Source organism: Capsicum annuum, chromosome 8, assembly GCF_002878395.1.
Source record: "Capsicum annuum cultivar UCD-10X-F1 chromosome 8, UCD10Xv1.1, whole genome shotgun sequence".
NCBI classification, from domain to species: Eukaryota; Viridiplantae; Streptophyta; class Magnoliopsida; order Solanales; family Solanaceae; genus Capsicum; species Capsicum annuum.
In genome coordinates, this window is record NC_061118.1 from 154791060 (window position 1) to 154814636 (window position 23577).

Sequence of the window (23577 nt, forward strand, 5' to 3'; positions counted from 1 at the left end):
CTAGTTAATTTCTACAGAATCCAACTTAATTATTGTGCATCATAGTTGTGTTGGAGCAGAATTTGCTCGAATGTTTTAGTAAATGGAATGTTGCTCATTGTAATCAAGCTTGAGGGGAGTTATTCCGTACCTTGTTAAATAAAAGCTTACAGCTTTTACATATTCTTTCTCTTGTTTGTTTTGTTTAATCTTCAATGGTCGTTTTGGCATTTGTAGATGAACAAATGCAGGTTGAGGCACTTGATTTTTCCAAAATGCAGACCATCCGGTAAATTCAATATAATACACGCAGCATGACAGCCTGTTGTCATTCCAGCTGCGAGGCACTTTAGGGATTTGTTAGTTCACCTGATATTTTTCTAAAAATAACTAGATTTGAGCTCAAAAGTTTATTCAAAGAGGAGGTATAACTTCGATTCAACTTTATTTTAATAATCTTTTTTCATACATTGAAGTGAAGGGCATCCAACAATTCCAGAATGGCCTTGATTGAAACTTTCAAGTGCCAATGCATCAGTTACATTTGCAGAACACAGTAAAGGTATCAAAAGCTTCGCTTAAATATCAGTCAAGTTCATATTCCTCAAATGGGTGGGAAATCCTTTCTTAAGAGTTTGATAGGTTGTCTAAATATCTTCCATACCTACATACCCATAATTACATTTTTTTTTTTCCCAAATAAAAGTCACACTATGCTGAGAGGTTTGACAAGGACCTCAAACTGTATATATGAATAAGCAGTAGGTAAAACTTTGTAGGATTGGGACAAAAATTTTGTCCACTTCTGATATGCCTAAACAGTATTACTACTTGCGAGGCCTGCCTTATAGACTAGGGAGAGCGTTACTGCCTAGTTGTTTCATAATTTTCACAACCACCACCACTACCACCACTCTATTTATAATTATTAACTGCCCCTGTCATTACACGGTCAACCTCTGCCACAGTCACCAAACACCAATCACAACTAACACCACAACAACTTACTACTGCTACCCTTCTGGTCATTGATGTTAGTCGCTACCACACCCACTACATCCACCATTACAATTTTATCCATTGCCACCACCATAGTCGCCATCACTGCTAGCTACAACCAACACAATTTTAACAGCCAGATATTCCTCGGCCATCAACACCGCTAACTACTAACATTAATCAACTTCAACCATCACAACAACCACTACACAAACGACCTTCACCAATCACAATTATCACCACCATCGTTATTATCCACTACCACCAACCACCAATGCTACTACAAATCATCTCCACCATCACTAGCGAACATAAACATTTAATATTTTAAAAGCAAATAATAATTTATTTATTAAATTTATATATTTTTTAATATTTAATTACTTATTTTATTTGAACTTATCTATTATATTAGCAATTTGAACTTATCTATTATGTTTGTTAATAAATAAATTATGCATATTTAGATGTTAAAACAAAACAATATTAATTATGTATAAATAACATAAATACTAACCCTTTTGGAAGTAATTACACTCTCTCCCACTTTTTTAAATTACTGTATTCTCTCTCCCTATTAATATACATAAATAGCCGACATATACATAGCATTCTAAGTATATGCTGGAATTTTCGTAATATGTTTAAGGAGTTGGGATTTTTTGTAATATTGAAAACATTAGTTGTGTATTTGTGTAATTTTTAGATTAATTATTCAATATTTAGATTTAGAGAAAACATCTTAGTCATTCAGATGTGCATCCAAATTCAGACGACTTAACCTTAACAAAAACAAATGAGACATGGAGAAAACTTAATTTGAGATACATACTAATATCATTATGATAAGAAGTTTATTTGAAGTTACAGTAATAATTAATTGAGTAAATACATAAGTACATCACTGATTTTGTTCGAGTTTTGCAAAAACACACCTAAACTTTAACTTCGACCTATTACCTCACAATTCTTCTTTATTTCGTTGCAAATACATCATTTTTCGCTGAATCTCAGTCACAATAAAGAAAGTGAATGCACGCACCAATCAGGTGCTGCCACGTGTCAAATAATTTTAATTTCATATTTTATTTATTTTTTTAATAAATTTTTTCCTTTTTATTTAATTTATCGCCCCCCTCTTCCCCCACCCCGCCCCTCGTCCAACAGCTCCCCTTTCCCCCCATGCGTCCAGGTCAACAGCTCCCCCTCACCCCTCACCCCCCACCCCTCGCGTCCAGTTTCCTCCATTAAAATGGAACTTAAAGCTCCTATACAATCTCCATTTTAATGGAGCTTAAAGCTCCATTTTTATTTATGACCCCATCCCACCCCCACCCCGTCCAACACCTTCCCCCCATTCCCGTCCAATTCCCTCAATTAAAATGAAGATTGTACATCATATTTCCTTTTTAAAATTATAGTGATGATGTTGTTATTGTTGTTGTAATTGATGTTGTTGTTGTTGTAATTGATGTTGTTGTTGAGTTATGGTGATGAAGAAGAAGTTGGGGAAGAAGACAATGGTGGATGAGTGGGGGTGGGGGTGGGGTGAGTAGGGGGAGGGTTATGAAATAATTTTAAAAAATAAATAAATATTAATTTTAAAAATAATATAAATTATTTACACGTGACAGCTTCTAATTGATTAAAAAAGTCAATTTTTGTCTTTTCACGTGCTTGTGGCACGTGGAGGGTCAAAATGGTGTATTATTTGTGGGTAATAGGTCGAAGTTAAAGTTTAGATATCTTTTTAAAAATTTCGGACAAGATCAATGGTGTAATTATATATTTACTCTAATTAATTTAAAGAACTATAAATAGGAAACCTTTTTTGTATACATAACAGAGTATATATGTATCCGATACCCCGGATATACTGGACCAATTTAGACGAACCGCCTCATAGGCCCAAGAAAAGCCCAATTATATTCTCTCACTCCCTAACTTCTCTCCTCTTTCTTCCATCTATTTGGGGATTTCTACCCTCTTTTTCAATTAGGGTTTCAGAAATGGCGAATCGCACCGACCCGTTAGCGAAGAGCATTAGGGGAACAAACCCCCAGAACCTCGTAGAGAAAATCGTCAGATCCAAAATATACCAAAATACCTACTGGAAAGAACAATGTTTTGGGTTAACAGCAGAAACACTTGTCGACAAAGCTATGGAACTCGACCACCTAGGTGGAACATTCGGCGGCAATCGAAAACCTGCGCCCTTTATTTGTCTTGTAATGAAGATGCTCCAAATTCAGCCTGAAAAAGATATCGTTGTGGAGTTTATAAAGAATGAAGATTATAAGTATGTTCGTGTACTTGGTGCTTTTTATTTGCGGCTTACGGGTACCGATGTTGATATTTATCGATATCTTGAGCCGTTATATAATGATTATCGGAAGCTGAGGAGGAAATTAGCTGATGGGCGTAAGTTTTTGTTGGTTATTTTTGGATTTCGTTGAATGATTCTGATTGAATTGTGATTTTGAGGACTAATTTTTCCTTTTTTAGAGTATGCATTGACACATGTGGATGAGTATATTGATGAACTTTTGACGACGGATTATTCTTGTGATATTGCTATGCCCCGTATCAAGAAAAGGTATTTGTCTATTTCAATATTTGAGCCTTTTGCCTTTCCTTTTAATCTTTAAAGGTACTTGGAGTAAAGTTTCCAAGTTCAAAAAAAAAGAAAAAGATTAGAGATACTTGGAGGACACTCTTATGGGTATGAGGGATAATGGATAATAATCGCGGGATTATTTATCCCACCATCTGTACTATAATTATGTGATAAATTATCTCATATGTATGTGGTGATATAACTGATTCCATGGGAAATTCTAATCCATGGGATAACTTTGTTTATCTCATCCCCATACCAAACAAGCCCTAAAGAGCATATGTGCACCTAAATGGAAGACCATAGAATCATGCACAACATGATTCATTTACTGAATATCCAATTTGGCTCGTGTAGGATAAGACTCTGCCTTGTTCATGAGTATGTAATTTGTTGGTTAGTTTATCTTTTGCTCCAAACAAAGACTTCTGCTTCCCTGGAGAGGCAGGCCGTTATGTTTTTGTTTGTTTATATTTTGCAGTGGATGATGTGCTGGCTCTTCTTTTTTCTACTTTCTGTTGACATTTTTAAGGGTAGAGCAATAATAGGGAAGATTGTTTAAACCATTGAAGCCCATGAGTTTTCAGTTTATTGAACACAAGGTGTAAGCCTAGCTTGTATTGGTTTAGTTGAAGGGTCTATGTGTTTAAGATGATAACACAGAGGAAAATCATTATTAGCCTGAAACACTTGGTCGTCATCACAATAATATTAATTGAAGAAAGAAAGAACTATTTAATAGTCTAATTTCTTAATTGTCTATTTTGTCCTGTGCTTTTTCCTGCTATTTTCCTGTTTTTGCTAGTGTTAGTGCTGTTAGATCTCCGTCTTAGATCATGTGTTGCCACCAGATGGATATTGGAACAGAATAAACAGCTGGAACCTCGGAGAAGTGCATTGGAAGATGACTTTGAAGAGGAAGAGGAGAAGGATGAGGATGAACCACTTGCCACTGGATTAGATGACGAGCATGAAAAGGTAGATTTTGGACGTGCTTAGTTTAGATGGACATCATTGTTTTAAGGCTTGTACTGGTTACTGATTTCTAATAAAATGCAGGATTACTATCGTGGGGGGAGTCCATCTAGGGAGAGAGAACGGGATAGAAGAAGAGATAGTCACAGATACAGGTACATCTCAATCATCCGCTGTCCTTCTCTTTATTAATTAATGCATTGACACTTGGATTCTTCATTTTTTTCACGACTCACTTGTGTGAAGTGGAAATGACATGTATGGGTCCTACAAATGCAAATACTCCTATTAAATAAGAAGTGCTCCCATCTCCAGTTGATACCGGTACCCAGTGTAAACTCCAGAACGCTTGCATCATTACAAAGGATTGTACTTTAAAATCCTTCAGTAAAGCTGTAGCTTGTCAAGTTCCTGTTTTTGGGTGAAGTTGACCAGCCCTGACTTGGACTTGGTTATGTGAAATTTTGTTCATACTTCATTTTATGTTGATTGCTGTTCGAGTGGAAGCTGAATTTTTTAAGCATCCAGAGATACTCAATAACACAAAGCACACACTTCACATGCTTTCAAGCCTTCAACCAAATGGCATTTTAAGCCTTTTGGAGACTACCATAGCTTCCTATATTAAAAAATTTGTGATCTTGCCAGGTTTCACTGCACTGAGAGTGTGCAGTTGAGAAGTATGATGGATCATACATTTCCACTGTCTAATTGTTTCAGTTGGTGGCAATGTGATTGGTTTGTCTATTAACTGTGTTATTAACTGAGTTTAGGATGCTCTTATTTTGAATTACACGTGCGATTTGGCATTTTGTGCAGATTAGTGTTATTGATATTACTACTCGGTGACCGAAGTTTATACTTAGAACATTCTTTTTTTGATTCACAACGTGATCTAACTTTATGCTTTTCCTTTGTTAGTTGGGGTTCTCCTTTTATTTTCTGATTTGAGCTTCTATATGCCTTTCTTTTTCAGGGATCGTGACTATGACAGAGATCGAGATTATGATAGAGACTATGACAGAGATCGTGATTATGACAGGGAACGTGGCAGACGTGACAGGGATAGGGATAGGGATAGAGAGAGAGATAGAGATAGAGACAGGGATCGTCATCGCCTCAGGGATGATGATAAGGACTATGGTCGTGAGAGGGATCGAGGAAGGGACAGGGAACGTGATAGACGTGATCGTGAGCGTGGTCGACGCAGGAGTTATTCGAGGAGCAGAAGTAGAAGCAGAGACCGTAAAGATCGTGAGGACGACCGTCGTAAAAGGCATGCTCGCAGCAGTGCTAGTCCTGTTCGGGATGAACCTAAGAAGAAGAAAGTGAAGAAGGAGAAGAAAGAAAAGAAAGATGATGGAACAGATCATCCAGATCCAGAGATTGCAGAAGCGAATAGGCTTAGAGCATCGCTCGGATTAAAGCCTTTGAAGCTATGAATATGTACATCTGCGTTTGTAACTCTTAATACTCAATATGTTCTGGTGATGTGTGATCTTCTGGCCTTGTTGCCTCACTTCTTTTTGTTTGCTTATTTTTAGTGTACTAATAATGTAATACTGGAAGCTGCAGCTTTGTCTCCTTTTTTTCACAGTTTGCAAATTCCTTGCTTATTGTTTTTCTCTAGTATTATTAGCTGAAGCTAAAAAGTTCCAACAAATAAATCTCATTAGAGTTCTCTTTATGATTTGACATGTTTTTCTGCATAATCATGGCTAAGGATGCTGATCTATGGTTAATCCCCCTAGAGTCTCAGAAAGCATGCATGGAGTATAAAAGTAGTAGGTAGGCAATTGTGTTCTCTGTAGATGCTAATACAATTTAACTTAAATGTACAGTGCTGAAATACAGGGAGGAAGAGTTCAGCCTACAAAAAATGTGCAGAAACGAGCTTCACACTAGCAACATCAAAATGGTTACAACTCATGATATGGAAGTTCTGGTAACAGAATGCCATCCTGATCATAGTGAAGACTGCCAGACGCACTCAATGGTCGACATTTTCCTCCCATAAGTATCCTTTTCTTGCATAATTCCAGGTCAACTTTCTCTTGTTCTTCCTCAGCCTCATATTTGCTTTCTCTTCCCTGTTTCACCACTTTCTTGTGTATGGATTTCACTCTTCCAATGATGCAGTAACCAGCGGTCCGCTTCTTGATTGATGCCCAGTTGATGTTGTTCTCTGTATTAGTAACAGCATCATCATCTGCACCTTCAGATTCTGTTCCAGTATCTGCTTTGTTGTTCGTCCAGTTGGTGAAGCAAAATCCAATCTTCTTTCTGAACCTGAATTCGGAGAATCCTGAAAGTTTTCGGGGTAAAATCCGTGGTTGCTTTCTATTCCCAGTTGATATTTCTGCATTCTCTTCATTGTTCATCTTTAATGGCTTTCCCTTTGTGTCTATGATCCTCAGTATCTTCTTGAATGAACATGACTTACTCAGTGTTAACCGCTCCACTGAATCTTCCATCCAAGTCTTAAACACGCTGCTGACTTTCTTTCCGGAGGCTATCAGTTGATCTCGTTCTTCCATGCATTCGTCCAAAGCATAAGCATCATCACGTCCGTCATTTCTAGAGCTTGAAGTGTCCCTTTGCAACGGCGGCTTCTTTTTGCGAGAAGCATTGCCGAAAAGTGAACCAATTTCCTTTGGCGGAAGTCCTGCTGCTTTAGTCCATTTGATTTTCTTCCTTTTCCCATTCACACCCTTTTCAGTATTTCCCATAGAGTTCTTGACAAGAAGTAACTTGGGTAATCTCACTCTCACCTTTTGTTGTAGGGACACGGCAAAGCCATTGATTTGTGAATACCTTAGGAGAGAACTAGGACTTTTCAGTCTTCCAATACTATGAAAACTCCCCTTCTCCATATTCATTTTCTTTGAACAAGTTTGTTTTCCTCTTGGCAAACACAATATCCCTATGTTTACAAGAGTAGGGGATTTTCTTTTCTTTTCATTGTTATTGCTCTTCAGTAGACGTGGGTAATGGGATTATGGCATAGTGCCCTATTCATACGCCAATGATATCATACATCTGCCCTCAATTATCTTTTATACAAGGTTATATTAGTAAAATTATTATAGCCTGTGAACAGGAATTAAGGGATAAAAGTTGGTTACATATTTTCTCATCAAAACTCATCCGTAAAGTGATTGCTTATTTCACAAACCTCTACGGCTCTAGCTCCCATTTTCTTTCCAAACTGCGGAATCGGTGTTTCAATCTTCAAGGGGTAGTTAAACAAATAACATCTCATTTCACAATTTACCAAAAAGCACTTTTATTTTATTCTATCCATATGCTTTATGAAACTCGATATAATGTAGATTAAAATATAGATCAATATTGACATGACACATTGAAAACATCATGTTTCACATTTAGCAAAGAGAAAAGGAAGACAAAAAGATACTATTGTGTCACTGTGGCGAAGAAATGAGTTCTCGTTGTCTTTTGTACAATTTAAATAGAAATAAATAACCCTTTTAAATATCAATAAAGAAAATAACATCTCTTAATATAATTTTTTTTTATTTAAATAAAAATAAATGACCCTTCTAAATTTCAATGAAGAAAATAACATCTCTTAATATAAAAATCTTTAAAGGACTAAAACATTTCTCACCCAATTACAAAATTACGTATTTATTATACTCAGGGTCCACTTGAGTAGGAGTAGTAGTAAATTTAACCGACTAGCCGTGCCCCAATGTGCAAACCCGACCCGTATTAGTGTGTAGTCTCCACTAAAACCCTCCTTGTCCCCTAATTCTCCATTCACTGCAAAATGAATTCAGTAGCTACTAAACTTGTCAAATTCTTGCGTTGTTCTCCAGCGGCCACCCCAGGTTCTTCCCTTGTATAACAATCAATTTCATCCTACGTATTGTTTTTTTTCTCGTTATGATTAAGGTTGTTTTATTGCAAAAATTACAGTGATGATGGGTGTGGAAGGAAGCTCTAGGTTGTCCTATTCAACTGGTACATTTGGTAGTGATGGAGATGAGCCTGCAAGTACTAATGAAGCTGTTGAAATTGATGATAGTGACTTTCTTCCTGAAAAGCCTGAATTGCAGCTGCAAAGTGTGGATCCAAGAAAGGGTTGGAATTTTCGGGGTGTTCACAAGGTATATGTTGTTTTACAAAGACATATAAGCGTAGTGAAGACTGGATTGTAATTGCACTAGTTGTACAGGAAAGAATGAACAAAAATGTTGTATCAGTTAATGTTTGTTTTTTGAGTGATTTTGGGTTTGATTGGATGGGGTGCTATTTTGGATTTTTGATTTTTCGCATTATTTCACCGACCTTTGTCTTGCTCTCGAATCATTGTGAGTCTGCTAAATTGTTGGAACTGATCCTGTGTGCTGAATGAGGCTTGGGTGGGCAAAGTTGTTGAGAACTTGGTTGAAAATGAAGCTATTTTAGATTAAGAAAGATATTTCTAGGACCAGAATGATGGAATCTAGAAATTGGAATGTGATTTCTGTTGGAGGCCCATATTGGTGGATTAAGGATACCTCATCTCTTTATATGGTCTTGGTCAATCCTCCCTTCATGAGCTAGTTTTTGGGATTGAGTTAGGCCCCAGGTCTACTTCTTTAACATGATGATGCAGCTAGGGCTGGTTCATTGTTTCTGATGTCACCCTTCGGCCCCCATCGTTATTATGCACACTCCAGTGCCGAGGGTTCTGGAGTCTCACATTGGTCGTTTAAGGGGTGTCCGTGGTCTCTTTATTTGGTCTTGGGCAGTCCTCCCTTTATGTGCTAGCTTTTGGGGTTGAGTTTGACCCAAGGTCCATCTCTTTAACAATTTCTGAGCTATGTTCATTTTTTGAGATATGTCATAACTCCAAAACTATAGCCAAATAAAGCAAGCTGTTAGATTATCTAATTTTAATTTTTTAACCAAAAATGTCAAGGATGGTGGCATTATTATCTTTTTAAATTGTTTGTCTGTTTTATTGGAGGGCAATGGAGAGATCCACTTAAAGGCAGGATTTTTTTTTTGACAGGCTATTATATGTGGCAAAGTCGGGAATTCTCCTTTGCAGAAGATATTGCGAAATGGACGAACTGTCACTATCTTCACTGTTGGAACAGGTGGCATGTTCGATCAGAGAATCCGAGACAGAGACTTGCCTAGGCCTGCTCAGTGGCATAGAGTCGCTGTGCATAATGAATTGATTGGGGAATACTCCGTTCAGAAACTTACCAAAAAGTAAGTACCTTTTTCCCCCTATAATCCACATTGCATTTCTCTTTTATTCTCTAATATATACGTTCTCTCAGCTCCTCAGTCTACATTGAGGGTGATATTGAAACCAGAGTCTACAATGACAGTCTCAGTGGTGAAGTTAAAAGCATACCAGAAATTTGCGTGCGCAGAGATGGTACATCCTTATGTTTATTGTGATCCCCCATGGTTTGTCTTATTTGAAGATGTGGGAATTTAATATGTCACTGAATGGTAGTCCTTGCACCCCATTTCCTGTGATGATTTCATTGAAAACAGATATTTAGAAAAAATATATTTTAAAGTTTATATCAGACTTGCATGTTCTACTTTATTTGTTGACGGAAAGAATTCAGCTAAATTTTTTTCCTTTTTGAGGAAAAAGTCAAATAATGCTTTAGCTTCAAAATTCTTCTATATACTTGCATTTTGGATGTTGTATATTTCAAAGGCGTTGTCAAATATTTTATGGCGTTACAAGATGGAAGATGCATAACTGACATTTTTGAATAAAAGGAGTATTAACTTGTGAGGCTGTCTTGCGAGTTATTATATCATCTTATATCTTTTTCCCTGTTCATAAGCTTTAATGAGCAGGGTTGTAGAGTAAAATATAGTTAGTAGACTCAATTGTCAAAAGAAAAAAGTTAGTAGACTCATACTTCTATAATCGCCAACCTTGTAGATATACCTAACAAAGGAGGATAAAGCCTGCAATGCATTGGCAGGAGAATTACAAAATGATTTAAAACACAAGGTTCAAGACAGGTTTTTATTATACTTAGAAAGTGGAGTATACGAAGTCTGTTAGCAAGATGAAGGAAATATACCAAGTTTTAGGTTGGGGGAGCAACTGTTGAGAATCCACTCCTGTAGGTATGAATTGTGCCTCATTAGTTTGGTACTCATCACTAATGTTAGAAGAAATATCATCTGTCTACCACACCTATATCCTCGACATCCAAGAGTAGTACCCTCAAAAAGAGAGGGTGTGGAACACTTGGTTTGTTTGGGGGGGGGGGGGATCTGTCTTCCAAAACCTCAACGTTTGGGATTTTCACAAAATTAGTAACAAAAGTAAGGTCTGTTCAATTAGTAAAACTTATTAGTCCCTCACGATTTGGGAAAAGTGGCCCTCATCCAGATTTCAAATTCAAGTTCATTTTGCTCTCATTCTATTAAAATTAGAGCCAAATCAGTTCTAATTTTTAGTAGGATGACCGAGGCGCTGATATAATACTAGGAGAAAGTAGAAGTAGGATCTTTTTAAGTTCCTTATAGAAAAAAAGAAACTTCTTAAGTTAAAAAGAGAAAAAGAGCCGACTAAAAGGTAACATCACCTGGAAATAACCTCTGACAGAAATGCAAGGTAAGGCTGCGTAATATAGATCCTTGTGGTCGGGCCCTTCCTCGGACCCTGCGCATAGCGGGAGCTTTAGTGCACCGGGATGGCCTTTTTTTTTTTTTTAAAAAAGTAACAGCACCTATCAGCCCCTCCATTAGTCCCGAAGGACCTCAACAGTAAACAGACAGTCTGCTTCACCTTCTTCTTTCTCTAAGCTTTACTGAACTTGGACTATGGCACCAAAACTGAAACTAATTCCTGTGGTTGCACCTTTTATTCCCATTGCTGCCACTGAAGGAATGTAATGTAGCTCCGGGCTTGCTTTACAGGAGCAGTATTTGGATATTTGAAGTGAGGAAGTGAACAAAAAACAAAGAGTTCAACTAGGGGACTGAAGAAAAATTAGCAAGTGTTAGTTATAGTGGATTCCATGGTATTTGATTATTGAACGGCCATTTGCAGTTATGCTGTTCTGATATTTAATTTCGTGGGCGTGGACAAGAAAAAAGAGAAGTCTTTATGTTCAGATTTGAACCTTTCAAGGAATAGAATGTAAAAAGTGAAGGCACGAAATGCTTGATAACATATGTTTTTAATGAGAAAAATATCCCTACAATATTGCTACTCATGGCCAGGTTCAGTTATGTGCATTTAGTATTAAAGTACTCCCACTATTCTGAATTGAATGTTATGGTTGATTTTACATGTTCTTTAGCAGTAGTGTATTTCACGATGTTGAAATATCAAATAAATAGATTGGTTTTATGATAGGTAAGCCAAAAGATAAGGTGATAAAACCTCTTGTTCGGTATTTTTATAACGGAATTAAAAGTTGATCCATTTAAGTCAATCTGGAAATTCTTAAAATTGGAATCAACTATACCATTAATCTTTGGTGGGTGATTCGATTTAGTTTAGTGGTCTTTAAACTGGTACAAGTAAAAGAGAAAGCATGACATTCAAATACAGTTAAGAGGGAGTAAATTTGCAAGACAGCTTTGAGGTATTACTCTGATTTAAATTCTTTCTGTATCTAACTTGATGGTTTGTAGATGTGAGATAACTGACTCAAAAATATACTGCAAAAAAATATGTAATATTACTATTGTTATGCATGGCTGCCTACTGCTGCTGCTGTATTACTATATGATTAACTTCTTTGTCAGTGAAACAGATGATAACGCATCATATATTTTCTGATGTTATACAATTTTCTCACAGGGAAGGTTCGGCTTCTAAAAGGTGGTGAAAGTCTCAGCACTATCTGTATTGATGAGCTCCGTAAGTTTTCTTCTGTTATAGTATTAATTAAATTGTCTTTTGTCGAATTTATGAGATTTGGGTTGCAATACCAGATTTATTTCCTAAGTCGTCAGATCCCTTTTGTACCACCATATTTGTTTTCAATGAAACATTGGTTCTTCCCCTCTGTTGCTTTTATTGGACTTGTACTTTTTCTGGTATTGGCAGGAGAAGGATTGATGTAGAAACTCATTGATAATTTGTTGAAATATGGGACGTGGTTGGTGGAGTTGGGGTTGCGATGGGAGGAAGCAGCTTAGGAGTGGCCTATTTTTTCTAAATTTACTCTGCAGTAACACAAGTTTACTTATTTCCAATTATAACTTGAATAACTTCAGTTATTAGTTTGCCTTCTACGACTAGGGTCCATCTTCTTCTCACTTGTATTTTGTTCAGAAGCAGGAAGAGATGCCCTTTTTGGGGCACCGTTATTTATTGGATAGTTGTTTCATTCGCCAGCACCACTGCAAAATGATGTTCAAATGATCAAAATAACTAGGTGTAACTGTTAAAGAGTAAGAATACTCGTGGAATGATACAACAACAACAAACCCAGTGTATTCCCACAAAGTGGGGTCTGAGGAGGGTAAGATGTACGCAGTTCATACCGCTACCTCCGAAGAAATAGAGAGGCTGTTTCTGATAGACCCCCGACTCAAGATAAAAAATCATAAACAAGGAGGATGGATGACACAACGAAAAAATCAGGAATAAGAAATACTCCCTCCGTTTCAAAAAGAATGACCTACTTTGACTTGGCACAAAGTTTAAGAAAATAAAGAAGACTTTTGAATCTTGTGGCCTTAAATTAAAGTTGTGTCAAATGTACCAAAATGTTCTTTAATCTTGTGGTTCTAAATATGTCATGTGGAAAGTTGAAATTAAAATATTGCTAAAAAGGGAAAGGGATCATTATTTTTGAAACGGACTAAAAGGAAAGTAGGTCATTCTTTTTGAAACGGAGGGAGTAATAGAAATGAAATCAGAATAAAAAAACGAAATACGAGAAATAAAGACAACACTAAATAAGAAAATAGGAACCAAGAAATAAGAAATAGGCCTCCCACCTAGTAGTAACATATCCTCACATACCAATGACACCTACGTACACAGTCTTAGGGTTGCGAATCCGGCTACACAAGATCTCTTTTGATTGTCTGCTACAATCCACACACTTACACTAGCCTTCTACCCTTATTCGTGACCTCCACACCTTCCTATTTAGGGTCATGTCCTCAGTAAGCTAAAGTTGCTCCATGTCATGCGTAATCACCTTCCTCCAATATTTCTTCGGCCTACCTCCACTCCTCCTGAAACTATCAAAAGCTAGTCTCTCCTCCTGAAACTATCAAAAGCTAGTCTCTTACACCTACGAACTGGGGCATCCGCACCCTTCTTCATCACATGCCCAAACCATTTCAACCTTTTTTCCCGCATCTTGTCCTCCACCAAAGCCACCCCCACCTTCTCCCGAATAACCTCATTCCTAACTTTGTTCCCTCTAGTAAGTTCACACATCCAACGTAAAATTCTCATTTCCGCCACCTTCAATTTTTGGATGTGGGAGTGCTTGACCGGTCAACATTCCGCTCCATACAATATGGACGGACGAATTTGCCTTTAAGCTTAAGGAACACCTTCTTATCACACAACACTCCCGAGGCGAGTCTCTACTTCATCCAACCTGCTCCAATATGTTTAGAGACATCCTCATCAATCTCACCATTCTTCTGAATCATAGACCCAAGATACTTAAAACTATCCCTCTTACAAACATCCTGGGAGTCCAACCTCACCGCCACTTCGTCCCCCTGCCTCAAGTCACTGAACTTGCATCCCAAATACTTCGTCTTGGACCTACTCAACCTGAACCCCTTAGACTCAAGGGTTTGCCTCCAAACCTTCAATTTGTCATTCAACACCCCCCCTCCGCGTCTCATCAATCAGCACTACATCGTCCGCAAATAACATACACCAAGGAACCCCGCCTTGAATACTCCGAGTCAACACGTCCATCACCAACGCGAATAGGAACGGACTAAGAGTCGATCCCTGATGCAACCCCGTCTCGATCGAAAAATGCTCTGAGTCTCCTCCCGCCGTCCTCACCTGAGTCTTCCCTCCATCGTACATATCCTTAATAACTCTGATGTACGCTACCGGGACCCCTCTCACCTCCAAGCATCTCCAAAGAACCTCCCTCGGGACTTTATCATATGCCTTTTCCAGGTCGATGAACACCAAGTGTGAATCCATCTTCCTTTCTCTATACCGCTCCACCAATCTCCTCGCCAGGTGGATTGCCCCTGTCGTCGAGCAACCAGGCATAAATCCAAACTGATTCTTCGAAATGGACACGACCCTCCTCAATCTCCGCTCAACCACTCTCTCCCAAATCTTCATAGTGTGACTCAACAGCTTAATACCCCTATAGTTGTTGCAACTCTGAATGTCACCCTTGTTTTTATATAACGGAATCATCGTACTCCATCTCCAAGCCTCAGGCATTCTTGCAGTCTTGAAAATGCCATTAAACAAATCCATCAACCACCTTAAACCTGCCTCACGAACATACTTCCAAAAATCCACCGGAATCTCGTCAGCCCCGTCGCAGTCTTGGTTGTTAACTGGAGTGTGAAACTTCGTCTGTATAATCTTTAGCATCCAGTAGACTGGTAGTAAGTAAAAATCTGCATTCATCTTGTTTTTGGCATTTATGGTTCGCATATTCTTTTCAGATAGCAATGATTGATGATGGGTTCTATCCTAATTAAATTTTGTTTGTGCTTTGCTCATGGCACACCTTAAAATCAAAGCTCTTTCTATCTTCTTCAGCCGTTCTATCTAGATCTCCAGCCGATACACAGCCATCCTTGCTAATTTTCTCTTTTGTGACAACAAATACAAACTTGTTTTCCGATCCATCAATTTCCTTTGTTACTTATTTCTCATGCTTCATGAAAATAGTGTATAGTCATCACATACATGGAGTTAAGGGTAGACGTTAAGACACTATTTTGAGGTTGGTTATTTCTCATATTTAGGATAAATTTGTAAGGCCATTATCCAAGTCATTTAACTTTTTTACAATATTATGTAGTCTGTTAGGCCCGGGAGATCGATTAATGGAGCACTTTCACTTTCACTATTAGTATAGAGTCTCTTAGTTCCATGATTTGATATTTCGATTTTCCTTAAAGACACACTCCTAAAAGGTTAAATGATCCTTAAATCATAGCTGTGAACAGATAAGATATCATTTATGTGGTGACTTGAAATTTTATATTGGTGTTAACATTGCCACGCGTTTACCTAACAAATCATTTGATTCTACGAAAAAAGCAATCAATCTCCTGTCCCTATGAGACCAACAGTATATAGTGAATAGCAAATCATGGACCACTTCATTCGAGCACTTTATGGCCTAATCTCACTTTCTGTTAATACATTATTATATAATCAAACACAAGATTTCTTTGATTCATCCTATGTTAATTTAACATACTTAATGTGTGCGTGTCTTTTAGGCTCTTTTTGACAATTGGCAATTGTGCATATGCCATTGGCTACGAATTACACCAGTACCTTTATACAGGAAAAACAGCGAAGCAACAAAGAGAGTTCATTGGACTCGTTTGGAAGTCCTTGCAAATCTCAGTACACTAAAAGATGTGAAAGAAATCTGAAAACATCCATTTCATCAACTTTTGAGTTGTGAAAAGTTCAAATTATTTGTGACAAAAGTTGCAGAATCCTTATGAAATAGTTGCTGTAATACTAAGAATGCAAGTTGTAAATACTATTCGAGCCTGGTTGTAATTGAAAATCAAAATATAGATTATAGGAACGTATTGTACATGTCAAAGTTTGTAAACGACGACAACAAGTGGAATTACGTACGTATCCTTACCCTATCACCATAAAGGCTGTTTTTAATATATCAAAGTTTGTCAGATAAAAGAAATGAAACAAAATGCTGTGGCTGATGCAGCTGTCGCGTACCTTAATAATTGCAATACAGAATAAATGAGCACTAATCTTAGTGATGGTATAAATTTGGCCAATAAAAACTACGTTAATGACACTTGGATACCATTGCATATTCGAATATTGGCAAGGATTCTGTGTTCCTTAAACAATAATTTTCACGATTTTGCCTAATTCGTGACACATGCATATGCTCTTAGCCACCCTCCAAAAATTTTGTATAAATAGATGCACTGTAGAATTCCCAAGCACAATGAAGAGAATCAAAGTATATTTCTGATAATTAAGGAGTTGAGTACATGCTCCTACTTATAGGAGAATACTACGTAGTTGTAGAGTCCTAGACTACTTACAAGAGTCTAGTTATGCCAATATTGAAGACTTAGAGTTGTATCACTAGGCAACTACATATACAAGTAGATGTTTACTACTACTACAATACTAATACAATTATAGATGCAAAACATAGGATAACTCTAACAGAATCAGCTACCCTAACAGAATCATACACTCTCCTTATCTTCTATTTGATCAGTATCTTCAACACTTCCCCTCAAGCTAGAGAGTGGTGGAATACTCACTCCTAGCTTGCTTTTGAAATTAGCAAACGCCGGCTTTGTCAAGGCATTTGTATGAATGTCAGCTAGCTGATCTCTAGATTTTACGAACTGTGTGACTAGCTGTCCTCTGACCACTTTTTCTCGAACAAAATGGTAGTCCATTGCTACATGATTTGTTCTGGCATGCATCACTGGATTAACTGTCAAGTATAAGGCACTTAAATTGTCACAATACAGTATAGGCACTATCTTGAGATATACTCCAATGTCACGAAGAAGGTAAAGGATCCATGTCATCTCAGCTGTAGTAGAAGCTAAGGCTCTATATTCAGCTTCAGCACTGGACCTTGCTACTATGGATTGTTTCTTCGAGGTCCAAGAGATACAATTTGTACCTAAATAGATGCTATAACCTATAGTTGACCTCCTAGTTGTAGTGCAACCTCCCCAATCAGCATCCAAATAGCCATATAACCTGCAGGGTGATTGTGAGATAATTCTGAGCCCATGATATAAAGTTCCTTTGATGTACCCGAGGATCCCTTTAACACCTTGAAGATGTTCACTATTTGAACTCTGCATGAATTGACTCACTAGATTTACTGCACGAGTGATGTCAGGCATTGTTAGTGTCAAATACTGAAGACTTCCCACAATCCTTCTATACAAAGATGCATCAATAGGGTTTCCAACAGCTTTATGTAGGCCATGTTTCTGTGCATGAGGTGTATTTATTGCTTTTGCCCGTATCATATCAGTCTTATTAAGCAACTTAGTAGCATACTTTCCCTGACTCAAGTGCAGTCCACCTGGGAAGTACTTGACCTCAATTCCTAAAAGAAATGTAAAGGACCAAGATCTTCCATAGAAAATTCTCTCCCAAGTTTAGCGACCACCTTTGAGACATGCTTTCGATCACTTCCTGTGATAATTATATCATCCATATATAGTAATAATAAGATAGTCCCTCTGTTACCATGTAAAGTAAACAAAGAGGCATCTGCTTTGCTACAAGTGAAACCAATGTGAAGCAAATACATGCTGAATCTGTCAAACCATGCTCTAGGTGTCTGTTTAAGACCATAAAATGCCTTCTTTAACAAACAGACATGAGTTGGATACCCGAGGTCAATGAATCCTGGAGGTTGACTTATGTATACTTCATCCTGCAAGTAGCCATGTAGAAATGCATTTTTGACATCAAGTTGTCTGATATGCGAAGCAACAGCTACGGACAGAACCACTCTAATGGATGTAGCCTTAACCACCGGACTGAATGTTTCTTCAAAGTCTATTCCTTCAAGTTGAGAGAAACCCCTAGCAACAAGCCTTGCTTTGTACCTGTCGATTGCTCCATTTGCCTACAGTTTAGTCTTAAACACCCATTTGGAGCCAACCAAGTTCATACCTGCATGTTTAGGTACTAGTATCCAGGTTTTGTTATTGTGTAGAGCATTTATCTTATCCTGCATAGCTGCAAACCAGTGTGGTGACTTCAGTGATTCATTTATTGATTTTGGTTCCCTCATGATCTGTTCTTTGCTTGAAACAAGAAACACATAAGGTAAAGTAGCTGATTTTGCCTTATATTTAGTGATCATATGATGCCTTTGTGGTTCTAGTGATGTCTAAGCTGCACTATTTTCTATAAGTGTTGCACCTACACTATCATCTTGTGGATTAGACACTGAGAGTAATATGGGTTGTGGTATGCTAGGTGGATTAGTAGCATCTCCTATTGCTTCAGCATTTGAGATGTCAAGCATTTTAGAAGACTCATTTTCAGATATGGAACTATAATCCCTATCATCATCAACAAGAGTGGCTAGAATAGGTTCAACTGGTGTTGTTTGGTTATCAACAGTTGGCAACATAAGCTCAGCAGGTACTAGTTGAGTAGCCTGATCCTCAACAGTTGCTTGAGTAGCTTGATTCACCACAACCGACAACACTTTACCTGGAGTGACTTTAACAGAATTATGTGCCTGCAAATTAGTAAAAAAATCAACAAAGGTAGCTAGGTGAGGTGAGACATCAGCTTTAGCTTGAGACTATATTGGTTGTATATAAGGTAATGTACACTCATAAAAAATGACATGCCTTGACACATAGACTCTCCTTGTTGGAGGATGATAGCATCGATATCCTTTATGTAGACTGCTATATCCTATGAAAACACATGGATAAGACTTTAGGCTACACTTGGATCACCCTTAATGTACGGAAAACATCTACATCCAAACACCTTCAAGCTGTTATAGTCAGGTTATGCACCATATAATTTGACAAAAGGAGTCATTTTCAGTATTGAGGAAGACAATTTATTAATGAGGAACACAATAGTTAAGAAGGCCTCTACCCATAGAAAAAGAGGTAGGTTAGCATGAAGTAGCATAGTAAGTCCAGTCTCAACTATGTGCCTGTGTTTTCTTTCAGAAATTCCATTCTGTTCAGGTGTATTAGGACAAGAGATGTGTTTGACAATACCACAACTTTCTAGATGCTTAATGAATTTTGTTTTGATGAACTCACCACCTCCATCACATTGAAAAATCTTAATAACTTTAGAGAATTATTTTTCGACCATTTTTTGGAACTTGAGAAATACATCAAAAAATTTAGATTTCTTTTTCAACGGATAAAGCCATGTGTATCTTGTGTTATCATCTACAAACACTACATAATATCTCATGTGTTAAGTAGATTCAATAGGTGCAGGACCCCAAATATCACAATGAATTTTCAATAAAGATTCCTTCTCAACTTTATTCCTCAAGCCAAATGGTAGTTTACAACCTTTTTCCAACTGACAGCTAGAACAGACAGTATGGATTTTATTTCAACTACTGACGTTAATGCAACTATTACTACTCAAAATCTTTAAAATATTCAAACTAGGATGTCCTAATCTATTATGCCAAATGATGTCTGAGGTCTTCCAGTTTTGTGTGGCAGTCAATGAATAGAGATTGTTGTCTTCCAAGGCATAAAACCCATCTCTTTTAGATCCCTTGGCCAGTAGTGTCCTTGTCTTCTTGTCCTTTACAACAAAATTAGTTTCATCAAATTCAAGAGTGCAGGAATTATTTTTAGCAATTTTACTAACCGAGAGCAGATTTTTAGCAATCTTAGGTACTACAAGAACTTCTTGTAATTTCAGCTCTGATCTGACTGTATTGCCAATGTGTGTAATATCTAATTGAGATCCATTTCCAACAATGATCTTATTAGAACCTTTATAGTGTTTAAGATCAGATACAGTACCTGAATTGTTTGTCATGTGACTAGTAGCACTTGAATCCACATATAAAGTATCATCACCACTTGATATATTCTGCAAATTTACAACAACAAGTGTTTGTGGAAGTTCATCTGCAGCCTGGTAAGAATAGTCACACTTGTAAAAGCACTTAAGAGCAGTGTGGTTATTCCTACCACAAATTTGACATGACTCATTTGCATTTTTCTCCTTATTCTGGTTGTCATTTTGATTTCCACCCTGATTGTTTTGGTTAATATGATTATATGATGCAGCAGGTCTAAAACCTCTTCCTCTAGAGTTAAATTTGTTATTTTCTCTTCTTCTGGAGAAATTTCATCTTCCTTTGCCTCTTTGACTAGAGACAACCGAGAATGCCATGTTGGAGTTTGGTTGTGGCACCTCTTTTTCATCCTCCCTCATGTCAAAACCCCTGAGTGCATTAATAAACTGATTTAGTGTAGGATAGGGTTCCTTACCTAACATGAACGTCTTGTATTTGAGACCTAAGCCTCTAGCAAAGTTGATAACTTTACTGTCCTCATCAATAGGCTTGTGCATAGCAGCAAGTCCATCACAGATGCCTTTGAACTCTTTGATATATTCATCAACCTTCTTGTTTCCCAGCCTAACACTCTGCAATTGTTGTTTAAACTGAAATTCCTTGTCCTTTGTTGCTTGAGGATAGGCTTCTTCCAAGCATTCCAATATCTCTTTGGCAGTGGAGCAACCTATTATGAGGTACATGCTTTCTTCTGTCAAGGTACCTGAGTTCCAGCTCCTCAGCAGTACATCTTTCTCCTCCTAGTCATCAACATTTTTACTATCTTCTTCACCTTTCTTAGAATCTATGACCACAGTTTTCTCAGCAGCCTTTCTAGTAGTGGGATCATTTATAGTTGGTTTCTTCTCCTTGAGGAGATAAGTTAATCTTATGATTTGGATCAATTGCATCATTTGTGTTCTCCATATGAGATAATTTGTTGGCTTAAGTTTAATAGAACAGGAAGGAATGAGGTGGTGAAGAGAAGAAGTGGAAAGAGAATTGGCAGAGGATGTAGAAGAAGCCATTTTCAGGATTTGAGATGTTCAGTTCTTGGTTTTAATATTTAATCAGCGGAACGAGCTTAATGCTCTGATACCATGTAGAATTCTCAAGCACAATGAAGAGAATCGAAGTATATTTATGATAATTAAGGAGTTGAGTACATGCTCCTACTTATATGAGTTGAATACTATGTAGTTGTAGAGTCCTAAACTACTTACAAGAGTCCTAGTTATGCCAATATTGAAGACTTAAGAGTTGTATCACTAGTCAACTACATATACAAGTAGATGTTTACTACTACTATAATACTAGTACAATTATAGATGCAAAGCATAGGATAACTCTAACAGAATCAACTACCCTAACAGAATCATACACTCTCCTTATCTTCTATTTGATCAGTATCTTCAACATGCACAAGTATTCAAGCTATTCACCAAAATAAATTCTTATAATTTAGAGTATACTTCAAAATTAACCATGATTGCTTTGGTACTCTTTCTTTCTCTCTTTCCATTTGCTTCTGTCTCATCATATCCTAATAATTGTCCAAAATGTGGCACAATGGATGTTCCATACCCTCTAAGTACTAGTGATGATTGTGGTAATCCTAACTACAAAGTTTATTGTAACAATGACACCTTAGAGTTCTTGTCATCTGTAGGATTTTATTACAAAATCCTCAGTATCAATCCATATACATCTAGGTTTATCATTCGCCCTCCTTTCATCTCTTGCCAATCCTGTGATCTTTCTCTGGGTGGCTTTAAGATTGATGAAAATTCTCCTTTTAACGTATCTTCGCGAAACATGATCATGTTATTTAATTGTTCTGAGAATATTTTCTTGTTCCCATTGAACTGTTCTTCGAGCAGCCCGTGTAGGCGGTTCGAGGAGGCGAATCAAGGAAGGAACTGTAAGAACACATTGTGTTGCAGTTACTTGAAAGATGCATCCGTCACTTCGCATAGAATTAGGATTAGAGATGGAGGATGCACTGCTTATATATCTCTGGTGGATTTTAAGACAGAAGAGTCTATCAATGCATGGCGTTATGGCATTGAGCTACAGTGGATACCCCCAAACTAAGCATGCATTTGCTTGCCTATATATGTTACTCAAGATTTTTCAAACAAAAAAATATACCATATATTCATGTTTGATCTTTCAAAAATACATCACATTTGGAGGATCCAACATATACCCTGGCCCCTAATAATATTTTTGAAGAATCGAGCAACATAGATTATATTATGACAACATTATTCCTGTTATGTGTGCATGTTACGTGTGTTGCAACTTTCTAGTTTATGTGGTTGTCGATTGTCTTTAAGTTGTGATTATTTCGTGTGGGGTGTCGAAGTATACTTATGCTTGCAAGTATATACATCTACATATGATGAGATAAAACATATGTCCATGTAAAGAACATAACTCACTTGGTCTTAAATCCCATATTAGATCAGCGACTGTCGGTGAGTTGTTCTTTATTTCTTGTTTTTCGGCTAATGGGCTAATGTGTTGATCACCACTTGGATATAATATTTCAGGAACATAATATAAAATTACAAAAATAAGTTTAAATGGTTTATTTTGTATTGAAAAGAGAATATTGTATTAGTACTTTACGAAACCAGGCCAGGCACTATTCAAGTGGTTGATACTCATGAACAAGCGCAGTAAGGGAATAAAAGAGTTCTTTTAATTGTCAAAAATTCTTTATTTTATAAATTTTAAAGAGTTCTATCTCCACCAAAAAAATATGTATTAATATACATAACATAACCGACATATACATAACATTCTATGCATATATTGAATTTTTGTAACATGTTTAGGGAGTTGGAATTTTTTGTAATATTAAAAATATAAATTGTGTATTTGTGTAATTTTTAGAAAAAATATAGGTTTGTGTGATAGCTGATATCCGGTTATGTTTAGGGAATTGTTTCTCTTCGTCATACATTACAAACTTTGTTGATTTACATCTTTCTAATCCAAGGAGTAAAAGTTAAAAACAATTGTTTTAAAATATTCGGAATTAAATAAATTTCAATGTGTTGTCGATTTTATGTGATTTTAGGTCTCTAAAAACTCCTATTCATTTTACAATATATATGATTTCACTATCAGAGGCTGAAAGTATATGTCCCATCAATCGTCATCCACTAGTCGAAAAATGATGTAGAAGTCATTATATGATATGAGGATTAATATTTAAGGAGTAAAATATTCTCTAGCCAAACAGAAGTTAGGATTTGG

The 23577-nt window shown here is 37.0% G+C and overlaps 3 protein-coding genes across 3 annotated transcripts; all 3 read left to right on the forward strand.

The window, feature by feature from the left end:
• Positions 1-2836: 2836 nt before the first annotated feature.
• On the forward strand, positions 2837-6233 carry LOC107839656 (pre-mRNA-splicing factor 38). Its single transcript, XM_016683233.2, has 5 exons — positions 2837-3399; positions 3484-3574; positions 4447-4573; positions 4655-4725; positions 5547-6233. Exons 1-5 carry the CDS (start codon positions 2988-2990, stop codon positions 6010-6012), a joined length of 1167 nt encoding a protein of 388 aa, XP_016538719.1. The 5' UTR covers positions 2837-2987; the 3' UTR covers positions 6013-6233.
• A 1968-nt stretch (positions 6234-8201) lies between these two features.
• LOC107839657 (single-stranded DNA-binding protein, mitochondrial) lies at positions 8202-12919 on the forward strand. Its single transcript, XM_016683234.2, has 6 exons — positions 8202-8424; positions 8513-8703; positions 9594-9799; positions 9871-9971; positions 12381-12440; positions 12630-12919. The coding sequence occupies exons 1-6, from the start codon at positions 8364-8366 to the stop codon at positions 12644-12646; spliced, it is 636 nt and encodes a 211-aa protein (XP_016538720.1). The 5' UTR covers positions 8202-8363; the 3' UTR covers positions 12647-12919.
• Positions 12920-21795: 8876 nt separating this feature from the next.
• Positions 21796-22404, forward strand: LOC107879352 (wall-associated receptor kinase-like 20). Its single transcript, XM_016726401.2, has one exon. It carries the CDS (start codon positions 21796-21798, stop codon positions 22402-22404), a length of 609 nt encoding a protein of 202 aa, XP_016581887.2.
• The last annotated feature ends 1173 nt before the right edge of the window (positions 22405-23577 follow it).

Excerpts from the sequence above, each read along its gene's own strand:
- LOC107839657 (XM_016683234.2), top strand. The coding sequence starts at position 8,364 with ATGAATTCAGTAGCTACTAAACTTGTCAAATTCTTGCGTTGTTCTCCA. Across the intron at positions 8,425-8,512 it reads TTCTCCAGCGGCCACCCCAG|TGATGATGGGTGTGGAAGGA; the intron begins GTTCTTCCCTTG and ends CAAAAATTACAG. Across the intron at positions 8,704-9,593 it reads ATTTTCGGGGTGTTCACAAG|GCTATTATATGTGGCAAAGT; the intron begins GTATATGTTGTT and ends TTTTTTTGACAG.
- LOC107839656 (XM_016683233.2), top strand. The coding sequence starts at position 2,988 with ATGGCGAATCGCACCGACCCGTTAGCGAAGAGCATTAGGGGAACAAAC. Across the intron at positions 3,400-3,483 it reads GAGGAAATTAGCTGATGGGC|AGTATGCATTGACACATGTG; the intron begins GTAAGTTTTTGT and ends TTCCTTTTTTAG. Across the intron at positions 4,574-4,654 it reads TAGATGACGAGCATGAAAAG|GATTACTATCGTGGGGGGAG; the intron begins GTAGATTTTGGA and ends AATAAAATGCAG.
- LOC107879352 (XM_016726401.2), top strand. The coding sequence starts at position 21,796 with ATGATTGCTTTGGTACTCTTTCTTTCTCTCTTTCCATTTGCTTCTGTC.